General features: G+C 36.3%; 1 protein-coding gene across 1 annotated transcript in view; it reads right to left on the bottom strand.

Moving 5' to 3' along the window:
* CYSTM1 (cysteine rich transmembrane module containing 1) overlaps positions 1-21052 on the bottom strand; it is a 75898-nt gene that overhangs the window by 25342 nt on the left and 29504 nt on the right. Inside the window, exon 4 of the mRNA XM_077137960.1 lies at positions 3318-3538. Coding sequence (XP_076994075.1) covers positions 3318-3538 — 221 coding nt within the window. The remainder of the gene's footprint in view (positions 1-3317; positions 3539-21052) is intronic.

Here is a 21052-nt window from a genome sequence, read left to right as displayed (position 1 = left end):
AAATTATATCTCAATAAAGTTGTTTAAAAAAGAAGGTCAGGGGAGATGGAGTCTATTTCCCCTCTTGTTGAATTTAGCTGGCCTTGTGTCTTGCTTTGGACAACAAAACATGTGGAAGTGATAGCGTGCCAGTTCTGGGTCTAGCCATTAAAAACATGGCAGTTTTTTATGTAAATTTCACTCACCCTCTTGGAAGCCATGTGCCATGTAAAGAAGCCCAGGCTCGACTATCAATGATGAACAACTGTGTATAGGAGATACTACATGGAGGCAAACTAAGAACCTAACTCACATGAATGAGGCCATTTTGGACATTCCAGCCAGAGCCGAGATGGTAGCTGAATTAATCCACATGAGTGACCTCAGCAGGTTCATATGAAGCAGAAGAACCTCCCAGCCAACTCATAGAATTGTGAGAAATAATACGTCACTGTTGTTTTAAGCAGCTGAGTTTTGAGGTGATATGTTAAATACAACAGATAATAAACACAACCTCTCTGAACCTCAGATTCCACCTCTGTAACATGGGACTGGTGCCAGCCACCTCGCAGGGTCATTATGACGATTACATAAGGCTATTGGCAGGCACACTATGCTCAAGAAACACTAGCTGTTATAGTTATTATTAATAAACTGTACCAGAAGATCCTTGATATAATCTACAAGTGTACTCCCAGGGAAGCCACATTCCCATAAGGGAATACTCCCAGTCACATGGTTTCCAAAAAGGCTGATTTCCTGAGAAAAAAATAAAGGGTTTTTTGTTTGCTGCAATTTCTGAAAAATGAACCTTAATTATAGAGGGCCAAAAAGAGTTCTCCTTAGATTAGCCATCTACTCACCTATCCACCCATTCATCACACCTTTATTAAGCCCTTACTAAATACCAAAAACCAATTAAGAACGGTCAAAGATCCACCCTTCGAAAAAGTAACAATTTCTGTCTGTATTGACAGAATGTACAGCCCAGAGATAGTACCTGTGGTAGCAGATAAATCTAAATTGTCCAGCAGAGAGAAAAAGTTTTAGACCAATTTCTAAAGAGAGCTTAGAGACATGTTTGCATAATAGAGGTCTCAAGAACGGCTCTGGTGGGGGTCCCAGAAGCAATACAAAGAGCAAAGAATGAAATGGGTACCCTACCGGTTCATCCCTTAGTAAGCCTACACCCTTCAAAGGGTAACATTCATAGACCCTGGATCCCTGCTGAGAGAAAAACTTGACCAGCTGATAGTTAAAAATTTACAAGTTGAGCAGGCCACAGTGGCTCAGCAGGCAGAGTTCTCGCCTGCCATGCCTGAGACCCAGGTTCGATTCCTGATGCCTGCCTATGGAAAAAAAAAATTTACAAGTTGATACCAGAGAAAGAAATCCCTGGCATATCTCCTTAGGAAAGAAAAATCAAACAGTTTTCAACTGCATTTGTGAAATCACAATAAATTGGTAACGCTGAAGAAAAAGAGCCTTTTAATCCTAACAATAATTAAATTATTTCTTCTCAAAAAGGCTGACATCAATACTTAAATGACACCAAAGGCAAGAAAGAGGACCAAATCTGTAGGTATTTTCTGTATGAGCTACAAAGTCCTAGACAAACTCAATAAAGTTTCAAACTCATAGAGTGTTAGCTGGAGAGTCAATAAAAACAATGCAGCCTGAAACTGGACAAAAAAAACACTGAAGGATTTGGTTGGAAGACAAAATACCAGGCAGACATTGGTTGAGTCTAGTGGTCATCCCAAATACTGGGTTGACTTTCTGTCTTAATAAGACAGCAAAGTACACAAATCATACAAGTATACAACTCAAATGTCTATACCCAGATTAAGATACAGAATATTTTCCAGAGGCTTCCCTGCGCCCTTCCCAATCAATAACCAATCCCACCCAATGCCCTGCACCCCCATAACCAGAAGGAACCACTATTCTGATCTCTTTCTTCATGGATTAATTTTACCTGTTCTTAATTTTCATAGAAACAGAATCATACAGTTTGTGTTCTTTTGTCTCTGCCTTCTTTCACTTATCACTGGGTTATGTTGTTTTGAAGCAAAAACCCAAAAGCTGAGATTTATTTTCAGTAAATCCCCCGATGTCACAGACCTGAATTCCAACTACTCTGATTATACCTTCCTGCACTATTCCAAGCATATGTTACAAAACTGAGACAAGAAAACAGAACCTCAAATTATAAATTTTCCTAAAAAAATAAAAAGAAATAAATTTCAAATCCTAGAATAAGGTAAGCCATCAATTCTGTTATTACTTTTGATTAATAAGGGATTAAACTATATGGAAATCTCTTAGAGGTGTCTAAAGCCCTAAATTCAGATGAATATGGGTCAGTTCAAAAAGAGGGTAGAGGGGGGAGGGGGGAGAAAGAGAAAGATACAGCAATAAATTACAAGTACAAATTCTTGGGCCAAATTGTCAGGATTCTAATCTAAGATCCACTTCTAGCTGAGTGACCATGGGCACTCTATGCTTTCAAAACTTCTCTGCAAATTGGAAATAACCTCATAGGGTTGTTGCAAGGATGAAATGATAAAGAATATAAAGCTTTTAAGAAATCACCTGGCACAAAATAAGCATTTGGTAAAAATTAGCTTTTTAAAAAACTGGAAGTGCTATAAGGGAGTGGCTACTCTGCAAACCAATATAAAATAGATACAAGACATCTCATACAGTGCTTCTCAAGATATTTTATTTCCAATCCTTCATAGACTGACACTTTTGTAAAAAGCAAGATTACATATTTGGATGTCACAGCAATGTCAAATTGCTCTAGAAGTTCCTAAATGGTTATTCTTATTTTCTCTACTGATCCCATCATGGTCCAATTAATAGTTCATGAACTGGTGATTATCTGCAGACTGAACTTTGAATAGCACCGTTCTAGCACACAATAGGGACTCAGAAGCCTGCTGAAAACTCAACTATCAGGTTAAATAGAATTATGAAAACTTATTAGTGAAGAAAGCCTCCTGTGGAGGCAGGAGGATGACTTGAAGGTCACCAAGCTGAGACAAAATAACCCCAACAGGCTAAATCTGAAAAATAAAACTGGCAACTGGTACTTTTCCCCACCTGTGCACTATGGATAGCTCTTAGGAAACCTGTTGGCCAGAAAGTTATCAGCTCCAGAAGGGGCAAAAGGCAAGATGGAAGTAGATAGAGCTTTAAGGCCTTGAACTATGACCCACAAAAGCCAGACACAGTTTCATCTCTGCCAAAGAAAACATTTCCTTTGATGACATGGGGCTGCGCATATGCACACCCACATATATACATATACATACACACCCAGTTCATAGTACCTGTAGTTTTAGGAGGCTCCTGAGGTCCGCCCTGCCAGCCGTACTGTGGGTATCCTTGGTAAGGGTATCCCTGAGGAGGTGGATAGGGTCCCCCCGTAGGCCCTGGAGGGTAGGATCCAGGCCCCATTGGTGGTTGTGGGTAAGGTGGGTATGGGGCCGTTGGACCAGGGCCCGAATATGGTGGAGGGTTCCCTGGGTTCATCGGGAACTGCAAACTGTACCTAGAGGCAAACAGAGTGAAAATTATTTGCATTTAACCTATTGAAATCATTAAGAAAAAATTTTCAACCTGTGAGATCATTTATACAAATGCCTTAAAGATGGCTCAAACCTCTTGCAAATCTCTAGCTCTTCCCATTTTCTCTTCCCATCTCCCATGACATTTGGCAATTATTTCATGTATCTATTAATGCCTTTTGTCTATACTTCCCACTAGGCTGAAGGTATTGATAGCAGGAACCGTGAACTGTGAAATTCTGAATCATCACCATATTCCTAGAGCCTAGCATAGTGCCTGGAATAAGGCATATACCTCAATAAATGTGCTGAATAACAAAGCAACAATTCAAATGAGATACAGGAGTTGAAACAATTAATTCAGGATGTTCGAATAGATGAGGAAAATTTCATCAAAAACCAAATCAACAAATTGAGGGAGGATATAAAGAAGGCAATGGGTGCACAAAAAGAAGAAACTGAAAGTCTGAAAACAAATTACAGAACTTACGGGAATGAAAAGCATAGTAAAAGAAATTTAAAAAAATGGAAACCCACAATGTTAGATTTCAAGAGGCAGAAGATGGGATTAGTGAACTGGAGGATGGGACATCTGAAATTCGACAACTAAAGAAATTATAGGGATGTGTGAATGTGATATTCTGTATTTACTAAAGACTAACTTTGAAAAAAAAGAAATTATAAGGAAAAGAATGGAAAAATATCAGCAGAGACTCAGGGAATTGAATGACAACACGAAGTGCATGAATATACATGGTGTTGATGTGTCATAGAAGGAGAAGAGAAGGGAAAAGGAAGAGAAAGACTAATGGAGGGAAATATCACTGAAAATTTCCCAACTCTTATGAAAGACTTAAAATTACAGATCCAACAAGTGCAGCATACCCCAAACAGAATAGATCCAAATAGACATACTCCAAGATACTTACTAATCAGAATGTCAAATGTCAAAGAGAAAGAATTTTGAAAGCAGCAAGAGAAAAGCAATCCATCACATACAAGGGAAGCCCAATAAGACTATGTGTAGATTTCTCAGCAGAAACCATGGCAGTGAGAAGACAGTGGTATGATATATTTAAGATTCGAAAAGAGAAAAACTGCCAACCACGAATTCTATATCCAGCAAAATTGTCCTTCAAAAAATGAGGGGGAGAGAAATGAAACAAAATAAAGTGTTAACTGGCTGAGAGATTTCAAACAGAGATGACAGGTTATCCTGGAGGTTGTTCTTATGCATCATATAGATATCCCCTTTTTAGTTTAAGGTGTATTAGAAAGGTTAGAGGGAAGTGCCTGAAATTGTAGAGCTGTGTTTCAGTAGCCATGTTTCTTAAAGATGATTGTATAATGATATAGCTGTTGCAATGTGACTCTGTGATTGTGAAAAACACATATCTAATGCTCCTTTTATCTATGATATGGACAGATAAGTAAAACATATAGATGAAAAATAAATAACAGGGGGAACAAATGCTAAAATAAATTTGGGAGATTGAAATGCAAGTGATCAATGAAAGGGAGTGGTAAGGGGTATAGAAAAAAAGGGGAAACAAAGGCTAAAATATATTGGGTAGATGGAAATATTAGCAATCAATGAGAGGGAGGGGCAAGGGGTATGGTATGTATGAATTTTTTTTCTTCATTTCATTTCATTTTCTGAATTGATGCAAATGTCCTAAGAAATGATCATGGTGATGAATATATAACTATGTGATGATATAGTAAGTTATTGATTACATATCAAGAATGGAATAAATGATCATATGGTAAGAATGTTCATGTTTGTATGTTGTGTTTAAAAAAACAAAACATGAGGAGGAAATCAAAACATTTTCAGACAAAAAATAACACTGAGAGAATTTGGGACCAAGAGACCAGCTCTGCAAGAAATATTAAAGAAGCACTAGAGACAAATAGGAAAAGATAGGACAGAGAGGTGTGGAGAAGAGTACAGAAATGAAGACTATCAGTAAAGGTAAAAAGAGGAAAAATTAGATAGGACATATAAAATCCAAAAGGCAAAATGGCAGAAGAAAGTACTGCCCTTACAGCAATAACATTAAATGTTAATGGATTAAACTCCCCAATCAAAATACACAGACTGGCAGAATGGATTAAGAAACAGGACCCATCTATATGCTGACTACAGGAGAGGTATTTTAGACCCAAGGATAAACAAACATAGGTTGAAAGTGAAAGGCTGGGAAAAGGTATTTCATGCAAACAAAAATCAGAGAAGAGCAAGAGTAGTTATACTAATATCCAACAAATTAGACTTCAAATGTAAAACAATTAAAAGAGACAAGGAAGGACACTATGTATTAATAAAAGGAACAATTCAACAAGAAGACAGAACAATTGTAAATATTTACACACCAAGCCAAAGTGCCCCAAAATACATGAGGCAAACACTGAAAAGAGAAAAAGACACATCTACCATAATAGTTGGAGACTTCAAATCTCCGCTCTCATCAATGACTTCAACAGATCATCTAGAGAGAGGATCAATAAAGAAACAGAGAATTTGAATAATACAATAAACAAACTAGACTTAACAGATATTTATAGAATATTACACCCCAGAAGAGCGGGATATACCTTTTTCTCAAGTGCTCATGGATCATTCTCAAGGACAGACCATATGCTAGGTCACAAAGCAAGTCTCAATAAATTTAAAAAGATTGAAAGTGAAAACATTTTCTCAGATCATAAAGGAATAAAGTTGGAAATCAGCAACAGGGAGAGGGCCAGAAAAGTCACAAATATATGGAGGCTCAACACACTACACTCTTAAACAACCAATGGGTCAAGGAAGAAATTACAAGAGAAATCAGTAAACATCTTGAGGCAAATGAAAACAAAAACACAACATACCAAAATTTATGGGATGCAGCAAAGGCAATGCTAAGGGGGAAATTTATTGCCCAAAATGCCTATATCAAAAAAGAACAAAGAGCAAAAATCGAGGAATTAACTGTTCACTTGGAAGAACTAGAGAAAGAATAGCAAACTAACCCCAAAGCAAGCAAAAGGAAAGAAAAAAACGAAGATTAGAGCAGAAATAAATAAAACTGAAAACATGAAAACAATTGAGAAAAATCAACAAAACCAGAAGTTGGTTCTATAAGAAAATCAATAAAATTGATGGGCCCTTAGCAAGATTGACAAAAAGAAGAGAGAGGATGCAATAAATAAAATCAGAAATGGAAGAGGAGACGTAACTACTGACCTCGCAGAAATAAAGGAGGTAAAGAGAAGATACTATAAACAACTTTATGCTAATAAACCAGGCAACATAGATGAAATGGACAACTTCCTAGAAAGACATAACAACCAACATTGACCTGAGAAGAAATAGGCGGCCTCAATAAACCAATCACAAATAAAGTAACTGAATTAGTCTTTAAGAAGCTCCCGAAAAAGAAACGTCCAGGACCAGAGAGCTTCACATGGGAATACTACAAACATTCAAGAAAGAATTAATACCAATCCTGCTCAAATTCTTCAAAAACATTGAAGAAGAGGGAAGCCTCCCTAATTCATTCTATGAAGCCAACATCACCCTCATACCAAAGCCAGACAAAGATACTACAAGAAAAGAAAATTACAGACCAATCTTTCTAATGAATATAGACGCCAAAATTCTCTATGTTGCAAAAGTCCAAAATTCTTGCAAAACAAATCTAGCAGCGCATTAAAAGAACTATATACCACAACTAAGTAAGATTCATCCCAGGTACGCAAGGATGGTTCAACATAAGAAAATCAATTAACATAATACACCATATCAACAAAACAAAGCAGGAAAAACCACATGATCATCTTGACTGCTGCAGAAAAAGGCATTTGACAAAATTCAACATCCTTTCTCGCTGAAAACACTTCAAAGAATAGGAACAGAAGGGAACTTCCTCAAGATGATAAAGGGAATAGATGAAAAAACCACAGTTAACATCACCCTCAGATGAGGAACAAGACAAGGATGTCCACAGTCACCAATGTTATTCAACATTGTGTTGGAAGTTCTAGCCAGATGAATTAGACAAGAAAAAGAAATACAAGGCATCAAAACTGGAAAGGAAGAAGTAAAACTCTGTTTGCAGATGACATGATACTATATGTTAAAAACCCCTAAAAATCCACAGCAAAACTACTAGAGCTAATAAATGACTATAGCAAAGTGACAAGTTACAAGGTCAACACTCAAAAATCTGTAGTGTTTCTTAACACTAGTAATTAGCAATCTGAGGGGGAAATTTAAAAAAATCCATTTACAATTACAATCAAAAGAATAAAATATTTAGGAATAAATTTAACTAAAGAGACAAAAGACCTATACAGAGAAAACTACAAGAAATTGCTAAAAGAAATCACAGAAGACCTAAATAAATGGAAGGGCATACTTTGTTCATCGACTGCAAGATTAAATATAGTTAAGATGTCAATTCTACCTAAACTGATTTATAGATTCAATGCAATACCAATTAAACCCCCAAAAACTTACTCTGCAGAACTACAGAAAAACCAATAACCAAATTTATTTGGAAGGGCAGGATGGACTGAATAGCTAAAAATATCCTGAGAAAGAAAAACAAAGTCAGAGGTCTCAGACTACCTAACTTTAAGGCATATTACAAAGCTACAGTGATCAAAACAGCGTGCTACTAGCATAAAGACCAATGGAATCAAATAGAGTGTTCAGATATAGACCCTCTCATCTATGGACAATTGATCTTTGATAAGGCAGTCAAGCCATCTGACCTGGGACAGGACAGTCTCTTCAATAAATGATGCTTGGAGAACTGGATAGCCATATGTAAAAGAATAAAAAAGGCTCCATATCTCACACCCAATACAAAAATTAACTCAAAATGGATCAAAGACCTAAACATTAGATCTAAGACTATAAAACTGTTAGTAGAAAATATAGAAATATAAAACTTGTAATAGAAGTGTAACTAATAAAGCATCAGTGGCAGAGAGAGTTCAAACAGAGTCAAGAGGCTACTGTGGAGGTTGTACTTACACAAGCTTCAGGAAGACACTGCTACCTATCATCACTTGCCAATCCCCAACCAGGACCATTCCAGCCAATCCTAAAGAACACCTAGGGCAATATATAAGATTCCACAAGGGTTCCATGCACTAGAGTAACTTTCCAGAAACCTACAACCTCTAGATGGGTCCCTGGTCCAGATAAATCCTTAAACCTGGCCCAGCCTCTCCAAAACATCAGATATTTCCATCTCCCTACCCCATATAAGTGTCAGACCCTTCCAATATCAAAAATTTAGAATTGCCATAGCCCAAACTACCCTAAAGAGAGGTATGGAAAGATCAAAGGTGATGGTGCAGTTATACATAGAAGACAGGATTTAACAAATGAATATGAATGCTGAATCATTAAATTGATACCTCTTTTTAGTCTCCAGTACTTTAGAGCAGCTAGAAGTAAAAACCTAAAATTGTAAAATTGTAACCCATGTCAAAGTCTGAAATATATTCTACAACTAATTGTGGTGTTGTGTTTTGAAATTTATAGCTTTTTTGTATCTATGTTATTTTTCACAAAAAGAAGGAAAAAAAGTCGATTGTGATGACAAAAAAATATTTAAGTTCTCTAGCCTCCTATATTCTGGAGCAGCTAGAAGGAAAAATATGACAGAATCGTATGGTAGCCCATGACAAACTCTAGGATCTGGCCTATAACCACTTTTTGAAGAGTGCTTTGAAAGCTACTGCTTTTTTATTTCTTTGCTTTGTATATATGTTATGCTATACAATAAAAAAAGCTAAAAACAAACAAACTTGTAATAGGAGGGGTTCCCTAGATCTTACACCCAAAGCATAAGTCTTGAAGAAAGATGTAGACAAATTTGAACTCCTCAAAATTAAACACTTTTGTGCATCAAAGAACTCTGTCAGGAAAGTAAAATGACAGCCTACACAATGGGAGACAATATTTGGAAATGATATATCAGATAAGGGTCTATATATTTAGAGACTGTTTGACTCAACAACAAAAAGACAAACAACCCAATTACAAAATGGGCAAAAGACATGAAAAGACATTTCTAAGAGGAAATACAAATGGCTAAAAGGCACATGAAAATATGCTCAACTTTCCTGGCTATTTGGGAAATGTAAATCAAAACCACAATGAAATATCATCTCACACCAACAAGAATGGCCATTATCAATAAAACAGAAAACGACAAGTGCTGAGAGGATATGGAGAAAGAGGCACATTTATCCACTCTTGGTGGGAATGGAAAAGGTACAACCACTGTGGAAGGCAGTTTGGCAGTTCCTCAGGAAGCTAAGTATAGAATTGCCATACGACCCGGCAATACTATTGTTAGATATCTATTCAGAGGACATGAGGGCAAGGACACAAACAGACATTTGCACACCAATGTTTATGGCGCATTATTTACAATTGCCAAGAGACAGAAACAGTCCAAATGTCCATCAACAGTTGAGTGGCTAAACAAGCTGTGGTACATACATACAATGGAATATTATGCAGCTGTAAGACCTAATAAAGTCATGAAACATGTAACAATGTGGATGGACCTTGAGGACATTATGCTAAGTGAGATTAGCCAGAAACAAAAGGATGAATAGCTATGGTCTCAATGATATGAACTAACATTAATGAATGAACTTGGGAGAATTTCAGTTAAGAATAGAGGTTATCATGAGATAGAAACACGGTAGATATTGGGTAATTGGAGCTAAAGGGACACAGATTGTGCAACAGAACTGACTGTAAAAATTCAGAAATCGATAGCACAATACTACCTGACTGTAGAACAATAATGTAAGTACACTGAATGAAGCTGAATGTGAGACGGATAGAGGGAGGAGGGCCAGGGGCACATATGAAACCAGAAGGAAAGATAGAAGATAAAGACTGAGATGGTATAATCTAGAATGCCTAGGGTGTACAATGATAGTGACTAAATGTACAAATTATAAAATGTTTTTGCATGAGGAGGAACAAAGGAATGTCAATAATGCAGGGTGTTAAAAACAGATGGTTACAATTGCAACTAAAAGAATAAAATACTTAGGAATAAATTTAACTAAAGACACAAAAGACCTATACAAAGAAAACTACAAAAAAACTGTTAAAAGAAATCACAGAAGACCTAAATAGATGGAAGGGCATACCGTGTTCATGGATTGGAAGACTAAATATAGTTAAGATGTCAAGTCTACCTAAATTGATTTACAGATTCAATGCAATACCAATCAAAATCCCAACAACTCATCTTTCAGAAATAGAAAAACCAATAAGCAAATTTATCTGGAAGAGCAGGGTGCCCCAAATTGCTAAAAGTATCTTGAGGAAAAAAACTAAGCTGGAGGTCTCACGCTGCCAGATTTTAAGGCATATTATGAAGCCACAGTGGTCAAAACAGCATGGTACTGGCATAAAGATAGATATATCGGACCAATGGAATCGAATAGAGTGCTCAGATATAGACCCTCTCATCTATGGACATTTGATCTTTGATAAGGCAGTCAAGCCAACTCACCTGGGACAGAACAGTCTCTTCAATAAATGGTGCCTAGAGAACTGGATATCCATATGCAAAAGAATGAAAGAAGACCTGTATCTCACACCCTATACAAAAGTTAACTCAAAATGGATCAAAGATCTAAACATTAGGTCTAAGAACATAAAACAGTTAGAGGAAAATGTAGGGAGATATCTTATGAATCTTACAATTAGAGGCGGTTTTATGGACCTTAAACCTAAAGCAAGAAGAGCACTGAAGAAATAAATAAATGAATGGGAGCTCCTCAAAATTAAACACTTTTGTGCATCAAAGAACTTCATCAAAAAAGTAGAAAGACAGCCTACACAATGGGAGACAATATTTGGAAACGACATATCAGATAAAGGTCTAGTATCCAGAATTTATAAAGAGATGGTTCAACTCAACAACAAAAAGACAGCCAATCCAATTACAAAATGGGAAAAAGACTTGAACAGACACTTCTCAGAAGAGGAAATACAAATGGCCAAAAGGCACATGAAGAGATGCTCAATGTCCCTGGCCATTAGAGAAATGCAAATCAAAACCACAATGAGATATCATCTCACACCCACCAGAATGGCCATTATCAACAAAACAAAAAATGACAAGTGCTGGAGAGGATGTGGAGAAAGAGGCACACTTATCCACTGTTGGTGGGAATGTCAAATGGTGCAACCACTGTGGAAGGCAGTTTGGTGGTTCCTCAAAAAGCTGAATATAGAATTGCCATATGACCCAGCAATACCATCGCTAGGTATCTACTCAGAGGACTTAAGGGCAAAGACACAAACGGACATTTGCACACCAATGTTTATAGCAGCATTATTTACAATTGCAAAGAGATGGAAACAGCCAAAATGTCCATCAACAGACGAGTGGCTAAACAAACTGTGGTATATACATACGATGGAATATTATGCAGCTTTAAGACAGAATAAACTTATGAAGCATGTAATAACATGGATGGACCTACAGAACATTATGCTGAGTGAGACTAGCCAAAAACTAAAGGACAAATACTGTATGGTCCCATTGATGTGAACCGACATTAGAGAATAAACTTGGAATATGTCATTGGTAACAGAGACCATCAGGAGTTAGAAATAGGGTAAGATAATGGGTAATTGGAGCTGAAGGGATACAGACTGTACAACAGGACTGGATACAAAAACTCAGAAATGGACAGCACAATACTACCTAATTGTAATGTAATTATGTTAAAACACTGAATGAAGCTTCATCTGAGCTATATATTTTTTTATATTTTTTATTTTTATTTTTTTCTCTATATTATCATTTTATTTCTTTTTCTGTTGTCTTGCTATTTCTTTTTCTAAATCGATGCAAATGTACTAAGAAATGATGATAATACATCTATGTGATGATATAAGAATTACTGATTGCATATGTAGAATGGAATGATTTCTAAATGTTGTGTTAGTTAATTTTTTTTTAATTAATAAAAAAAACAGATGGTCATTCATATTTTAAAACTTCAAACTCTGTGTGAGACTAAAGCAAAAAATGTTCATTTGGCACAAAATTTATATTTTGACTAGTGCATTTCCTGATGTGACTTGCATGAACAGGTTAATTGAACACCATAAGTGCACAGGACATGAGATTTTGTGGATTTCTCCAGTTTGGTGCCCCAACACATCCCAGAAAGATTTGAACAATGAATAAAGAAGTGTTTGCAGGGTCCCACTGGGGGAATGGTGAGAAAGGAAGAAAATTCAACTTCTGCATTTGGAGAATTCCTGATATTCTCGCAGGCAGGGGGATCAACCAAATCAATAGGCTGAACCCTCAATCTTGTGGTTTCTTCATGTGGGGCTTATCCCCGCAAAGGATAGGCTAAGCCTACTTAAAATTAGGCCTTAACCCCACAGGGGATAGGTCAAGCCTACTAAAAATTAAGCCTAAGAGTCACCCCCAAGAGAACCTCTTTTGTTGCTAAGATGTGGCCTCTCTCTCCAGCCAACACAAGCAGACTGACCACCCTCCCCCTGTCTACGTGGGACATGACTACCAGGGGTGTGGATCTTCCTGGCAGCGTGGGACAGAAATCCCAGAATGAGCTGAGATTTAACATCAAGGGATTGAGAAAAACTCTAGAATGAGCTAAGACCCAGCGTCAAGGGATTAAGAAAACCTTCTCGACCAAAAGGGGGAAGAGTGAAATGAGACAAAGTGTCAATGGCTGAGAGATTTCAAACAGAGTCGAGAGGCTATCCTGGAGGTTATTCTTATGCATTAAGTAGATATCACCTTTTTATCCAAGATGTAATGGAGAGGCTGGAGAGAACTGCCTGAAAATGTAGAGCTGTGTTTCAGTAGCCATGTTTCTTGATGATGACTGTATAATGATATAGCTTTCACAATGTGACTGTGTGATTGTGAAAACCTTGTGTCTGATGCTCCTTTTATCTACCTTGTCAATAGATGAGAGGAACATATAGAATAAAAATAAATAATAGGGGTAACAAATGTTAAAATAGATTTAGTTTGAAATGCTAGTGATCAATGAAAGGGATCAGTAAGGGGCATGGCATGTAAAATTTTTTTTTCTGTTTGTTATATTTTTCTGTTGTCTTTTTATTTCTTTTTCTGAATTGAGGCTAATGTTCTTGGAAATGATCATAATGATGAATACGCAACTATGTGATGATATTGTGAACTGCTGAGTGTATGTGTTGGGAATGTTTGTGTTTCTTGTAATTTTTTTAATTAATAAAAAATGTTTAAAAAATAAATAAATAAAAATTTAAAAAAAAATTAGGTCTAAGAGTCACCCCTAGAGAACCTTGTTTGTTGCTTAGATGTGGCCTATATCTCTCTCTTAGACAACACGAAAAATGATCTCATTGCCCTCCCTCCCTCTACGTGGCACATGACTCACGACTCCCAGGAGTGTGAACCTCCCTGGCAACGTGAGACAGAAATCCTAGAATGAGCTGGGACTCAGCATCAAGAGATTGAGAAAAGCTTCTTGACCAAAAGGGGGAAGACAGAAATGAGACAAAATAAAGTGTCAGTGGCTAAGAGATTTCAAACAGAGTTGAGAGGTCATTCTGGAGGTTATTCTTACATATTATACAGATATCCCCATTTTAGTTTAAGGTGTACTAGAGAGGCTAGAGGGAAGTGCCTGAAACTGTACAGCTGTGTTCCAGTAGCCATGCTTCTTGAAGATGATTGTATAATGATACAGATTTTGCAATATGACTGCATGATTGTGAAAACCACGTGTCTAATGCTCCTTTTATCTATGGTATGGACAGATAAGTAAAACATATGGATTAAAAATAAATAAATAATAGGGGGAACAAATGCTAAAATAAATTTAGTAGAATAAAATACTAGTGATCAATGAAATGGAGTGGTAAGGGGTATAGAAAAAAATAGGGGGAACAAAGGTTAAAATATATTAGGTAGATGGAAATACTAGCAGTCAGTGAGAGGGAGGGGTAAGGGGTATGGTATGTATGAGTTTTTTCTTTTTCTTTCTTTTTCTGGAGTGATGCAAATGTTCTAAGAAATGATCATGGTGATGAATATACAACTATGTAATAATATTATGAGCCAATCAGGTTCATCAACATTTCCCAATCATACTGTGTAATTTACCCCTCTATTTCTTGGTATATGTGACTGCCTGAAACAACTTTCTCGCTTCCCCCTACTGAAACCCAACACATCCTGTACTACTTAACTCTGACTCTTGCGCTCTCCCTTGACTTTCCATCCTGAGAATCCCCAGAACTCATTATTTGTCCCTCATTATCTTAAGTATCTAACTGATTAGAAGTTGGGGTATTTCTCTTGTGCCCCTCCTTGACTGCAAATTGCTTGAGGGCATGGACTGTCGCTTACTTAAAACTTTGCAAGCCCTTTTTACAGTAAAGTAAGAGTTCAATAAATGTGAATAAGTAAATGAATGAATAAAATAATCAATGAAAAAAATCTTTCAAAAATAAAGAAAATTAAAATTTACAGATAAACAAAAGTTGGAAAAATTCATTACTAAAAGACTTGCCCTATAAAAAATGCTAATGGGGTCCTTTAAGCTGAAACAAAAGGATACCAGACAGTAACACAAAGTCCTAAGAAATAAAGTTCACTGAAAAACATAACTACACACATAAAATCTTATGTAATTGTACTTTTGGTTTGCATTTGTTTTTTGACCTCTTATATGGATGGATTAACAGGCAAATGTGTAAAAAATAAATCCTACAACTTAACAATAAAAAGACAACCCAACTTCAAACCCACTAAGATAGCAATTACTAAAAACAAAATTAAAAAAAAAAAGAAAATAATAAGTTTCGGAGATGATGCAGAAAAACAGGAAAATCTGTACATTGTTGATGGGAAATTTTGTAATGGAGCCACCACGGAAAACAGTTTGGTGGTTCCTCAGAAAGTTAAACATCGAATCACCACGGGACCTAGCAATTTCACTCTAAGATATATATCCAAAAGGACTGAAATCAGGGACTTGGACAGATATTTGTAGATCACGGTTCATCACAATAGCCAAAAGGTGGAAGCAATCCAAGTGTCTACCAAACAGGAAGAATGGACAGACATAATGTGGCATATATCCATACAACGGATACTATTCAGCTGTAAAAAAGAAGTGAAGCGCTAGTACATGCTACAACACGAATAAAGCTGGAAGACATTATGTTAAGTGAAATAAGCCAGATAAATATCGCATGATTTCTCACATATGAAATATTTAGATTAAGCAAATTCACAGAGACAGAAAGCAGAATACTAGTTTCTAGGTAGATTGAAATGTTAGTGATCAATGAAAAGGCGGGGTAAGGGGTATGGTATGCATGAATTTTTTCTGTTTTCTTTTTATTTCTTTTTCTGAATTGATGCAAATGTTCTAAGAAATGACCATGATGACAAATACACACACAAAAAATACAGTAGTACTAGGGGTTTGGGAAGAGGTGGAATGGGGGAGTTTTGCTAAATGAGTACGAGCTTTGGTTTAGGATGATAAACTGTCTGGAAACAGACAGTGATTAAAGTTACCCAGTTTGTGAATATACTTATTGTCAAAGAATTATCCACTTAAAATGATTTAAATGATTTTTATATTAAGTATATTTTGCCACAATCAAAAATTATTTTTTTAATGTAAGCAGAAAACGTGACATTCAAGACAAATCAAAGTTCCAAAAGGGGCACCTAAAGCAGTGCAGCAGCCAAGATCCATTAAGGGATTGTACTGCACACTGTTACTCTATGACAGCATGTAAGACATGCTCAAAGTCACAGGATTAGCAGTCTTTCAACCATACAGTAATTCAACCATACAATGAGAAGAGCAGAAACTACTGTTGGGGAAAGTGGTCTATGGAAATACTATAGAAAACCTCATTGCAGAGATGCAAGAAAGAAAAATAATATTATCTGTAATTACAAGATAACTGATAGACTGACATTAATCCTGTAGGCAGTATATATTGGAGAATTTTTCTCTGGAAATAGTGAACAATCTCAATGGGGGGAGGAGGAGACTACACATGCTAATACGTGAGGGGCTCCAAAGAAATAATTCCAGCCAATCCAAAGTAAAGCCCAGAGTTGTCAAGCCCTCTCAACGTACAGAGAACTTCTAATTGACTTTGCCTCATACATAAATGAATGCATTGACAAGGATTGTTAAAGCCTCTAGCACACAGAAAAAAAAGGCCAAAATATAAAAACATGGAAAAGGAAAAACAGCTCAGCAGTAACAAAGGCAAAGTAAATGAAAAAAGTAAAAACCTAGAAGATAATGGAGCCATGAAACAAGTAAATGCTAAAAAAAGGAACAGAGAACAATCAGCAGCTCTTGGAATTAAAAAGATGATAGTAAAAGTACTCTAAAATGAACACACAAATGTCACTCCATCAGCCAAAGTGAGAAATAAATGAGATGTTTGAGAGAGAGCAGGAGTTTTACAGTAGTGGTACTCACTCTACAAATAAACATGACTAGTTTATTTTCCCACTAAGCATTTCCCTATTGTCAGGGGAGTGATGTCAAGAGATGTGAACCCACACCTCTAACACCTTCTTATAATCTGCATCAGCAAAGGATGAAAGAAAGATGGTACTTGACTTTTCTGACACTTCTCATTTGGCTAATAGGGGAAGAAATCATCTGCTGAATAACCACTATGTGCTATGTGTTCTTTTTTTATTATCTCATGTAATCCTTTCAAGAAACCCAGGAAATAGATATTACCAAGGCCATCTGATGAATTAAAAACTAAAGCTTAGATACAATTTTGCCATTTCAACCATTTTTGGGGGTGGGGGGTGGGGGAGTGCATGGTCCAGGAATCAAACTTGGGTCTCCTGCATGGACAACAGGCATTCTACTACTGTGTACCCTCTAAAAGCTTAGATACAATTTTATATTTTGGCCCAGCTATCTATATAGAGAGAAACAGATATGCACACTAACATACACATACAATTAAATTAAAAATTTAGTTTAAAAGTTAGAGGTAAAGTGAATGATCATAAATTAAGAATCTTTGCCTTTTTTGTTTTTGAATTTTTAAAAAAAATTAAAAAATTAAAAAAAAAAAAAGAAGTAAATTGTGAGTTCAGTGTAGAACCCTCAGCGGTCACGTGAGAAACTCGGGTAGAATTCCTGGCCCATGCACCCCCACCCTCCACAAAAAAAAAAGAAAGAAAGAAATTGTCAACAAGTAACCACAAAAAAAAAAAGGCAGAGGGGTAAAGTAAATCTTCCAGAAAGTAGAGAACACAAACACACAAAAAATATGAGAAGAGCAAAGACCCCACCCCACCCCCAAAATAAGAGGCTAAATCCAGGAGATTCATGTCCAGTTTAAGAAGAGTTTCAGGTGGGGGTAGAGGAAAAACTATAGAGAGAAAGCAATAATTTAAAAAGTGCCCCATAAATGAAAGTTTTAGCTTCCCCACTGAAAAGCTCATCCCAACAAATAAAATGACCCACGTTAAAGAACCTCTTTGTGAAATTTCAGAAGCAAAGCAAAAATTACTTAAAAGGTTGCAAAGAGGAAAAAGCACTGATTACAGCAATGTTCAGAAACTTCAGCCACCAACACTTGAAATTTGACATCACAGAACAATGCCTTCAAAATTCTGAGTGAAAGATTTCATCTTTTAGTATGAAGATAAAATAAAGACATCTTAAAAGATGAAAGGGCTCCAACCATAAAGGAAAGAAAATTCCCAGGATCAAGGAAAAGGGAAAAAAGAAGGGAAATGCCAAACTGACAGCGTCATAGCAGTCTGTAAACAAAAAACTCAGACCTGGGCAAGTAGACTGAGAGCTCTAAAGAGAATAATGTATGGGAAGAGGGGGTAGAAGATTACCTGGTACCCATGACATGTGGAAAGGAGAATTATGAGAGGTTTTACAACTTTATGGGAGAGTCTCCAAGAACTGATGATAGGTACATAAAGAACTATGCAAACAAATAAAAAAAAATTAATTGGGGAGCTTTTACATAAGAAAGGTATTATAATCACAGTATACTATTAAATGGGTCAGTGTGAATACATTATGACTACATAAATGTTAAATACTGAATCTACACAAAAGTTCTATTGATCTAACCAAAAAATGACTATATGAGGATTAAGGAAGAAGGGGATGTAAGGTAGAAGATTGAAAGAGCTAAATCCTCATTTTCCATAGCAAGAAGTCAACAGATAATGTCTAAGAAGTAGATGATATATAATCATATTATTCAGAAATATGGAAAAAAAGAAACTACTAAAAGCATGGAAAATGGGTGCTTCTGGCATATAGGAATAGGAGAGAGCAGCAAGGTTATATTGATGAATTCAAATAAAACAAAAAAATCTAAGCAAATGGGGAAAAAAGGCAATTATCAATTCCAGTGAACATAAAAACATGTACAAGAAATGTAAATATGTTACAAAGCTCAGCAGTAATTTCATAAACACAATGGTGTAAAATACTGAAAGCAAAAAAAAATGTTTAAACTATATTGGAGAAATGAGAAGAAGAGGCGATGCTATAAAAGCGCTACAGCTGAAAGCAGGAGATAATAAACTGATGACTCAAGAAATAGTAACTGAAGTATATCATTTGGAATTATGAAGGCAAATAGCTAAAGACATGGTTAGAAAAACTGACTTTGGTTGCCTATGAGGAACTATCCTGGAGCAGAGAAGTTTGGGTCAGGGAACAACTGTTTTTCTCGTAGTACCATCTTTGACTTTTTAAATTACATGCATGTACTTCTTAAATAAAAATAAGTTAACTTTAATATGGCTTTAACTGCTCACTCTGCTTATTCATTAATTATATAACCAGTGACCCACTGGTTAACATGAAATAAGGTGTGGGTGTCAATTTGAAAAACAAAGAAAATTACTACAAATCATGTGATGGGACATATTTTTTATCTAAGTGCTTTGGTAGTACAATTTAGATACAAACTGATTCCTAATAGTGAAGGATATAAAGCTCTGGTGTGTGACAAATATGAGTTTAAATTCTCTTATGGGTGATGTGTACAGGGAGGTTCACTATATTCTCTTTAATAACACTATGTGCATTTCAAATGTTCATGTTTTAAAAAACTACATTAAAAATGTTCAGCTCTGTCACTTAGTTGCATGACAAGAAAGTTACTTTACCTTTCCACACCAGTTTCTTTATCTGTCATCATCATGGATGTTTTTGCCAGCCTGTCTCACTTCTTTCATGTAGGAAAAATATGTGTTGTAGAGGCAAAGAGAAAATTCCCAGTTCTAGTCAGTGAGGTAGCTCTTGGAAGTCCTTCAGAGCCAGCCCCAAAAGAAAGCTCAGACAGGCACCTGCTCTAAATAAGCTGAGGATGACACTCGTGAGAGGTGATAAGGAGGCAGAGAAGGTAGCCATGCATGAGAGAAATGTGAAAGACCTTTCCTATGTGCAACCTGGAGGCCACAGTAGCCAATCTGGAGTCATTAGCTAAGGCCAGGTATGAAAAGATAAGATGGGGGTTGATAATGAGAGGAAAGGATATCAAAGAGATCTCTGAAGCCAACCACCAAAGCTAAGTTTTGAACTTGCTTAGAAGCCTCTATTTAAAATTTCCCACTAACTGCTACCCCATCTCTTTGGGTTGGCTTGGAGTAGTCAGACATCACAAAGGGTCATCATCAGCCAGATCCACAAATGTCAGAGCTGGAATGTCACTCATCTCTAAGACTGTAAATGCCCAAATGATCTGGTATGATCCAGATGCTGTATTTCCCTTAAATTAATTAGAAAAAATGAAAATCAAAGCAATCTTCCATTTGCAACCTACAAATTACAAAGTAGCAAAGGTTTTTGTTTGTTTGTTTGTTTTTTAACCATCACACTCCATGTTGGCCAAGGTGTGATAAAAGGGAATCAATGGTAGATGGTACCGTATATTGAAGCCATCTTTGTACACAAAACTCTTAAAATTGTTAATTTCCTTTAGCCCGATAATTCTACACCTAGACATTTAGAAGGAGAAAAATCACTGATACTACTTATAATGTTCTACCACACCCTGCCAAAAAAAAAAAAAGAGAAAAGGAAGGAAGGAGAAACAACCTACAAAAATCACTACTTCAAAAAATGTTTATTTGGCACAAAATTTATAATTTGACTAGTGCATTTCCTAATATAACTTATGTGGACGGTTTTACTGAACACCATAAGTACATGGAACCTTGAGTAGGGCATGAGAGTTTATAGGTTTGCCCAGAGTAATGTCCAGATAAATCCCAGAGTGATCTGAACAATGAACAGAAAAAATAGAAAAGTATTTGCAAAGTTCCCTTGGGGGAATGGCAAGAAAGTGGGAACATTCAACTCCCCCATGTGGAGAATTCCTGATATTATCACAATCAGTGGGGACAACCAAAGCAACAGACCAAGCCCTCAATCTT

This window comes from Tamandua tetradactyla, chromosome 20, assembly GCF_023851605.1.
Source record: "Tamandua tetradactyla isolate mTamTet1 chromosome 20, mTamTet1.pri, whole genome shotgun sequence".
Taxonomy (NCBI): Eukaryota; Metazoa; Chordata; class Mammalia; order Pilosa; family Myrmecophagidae; genus Tamandua; species Tamandua tetradactyla.
Note: the sequence above shows the minus strand (reverse complement) of the source record. Positions and strands in the feature narration are given on the sequence as shown.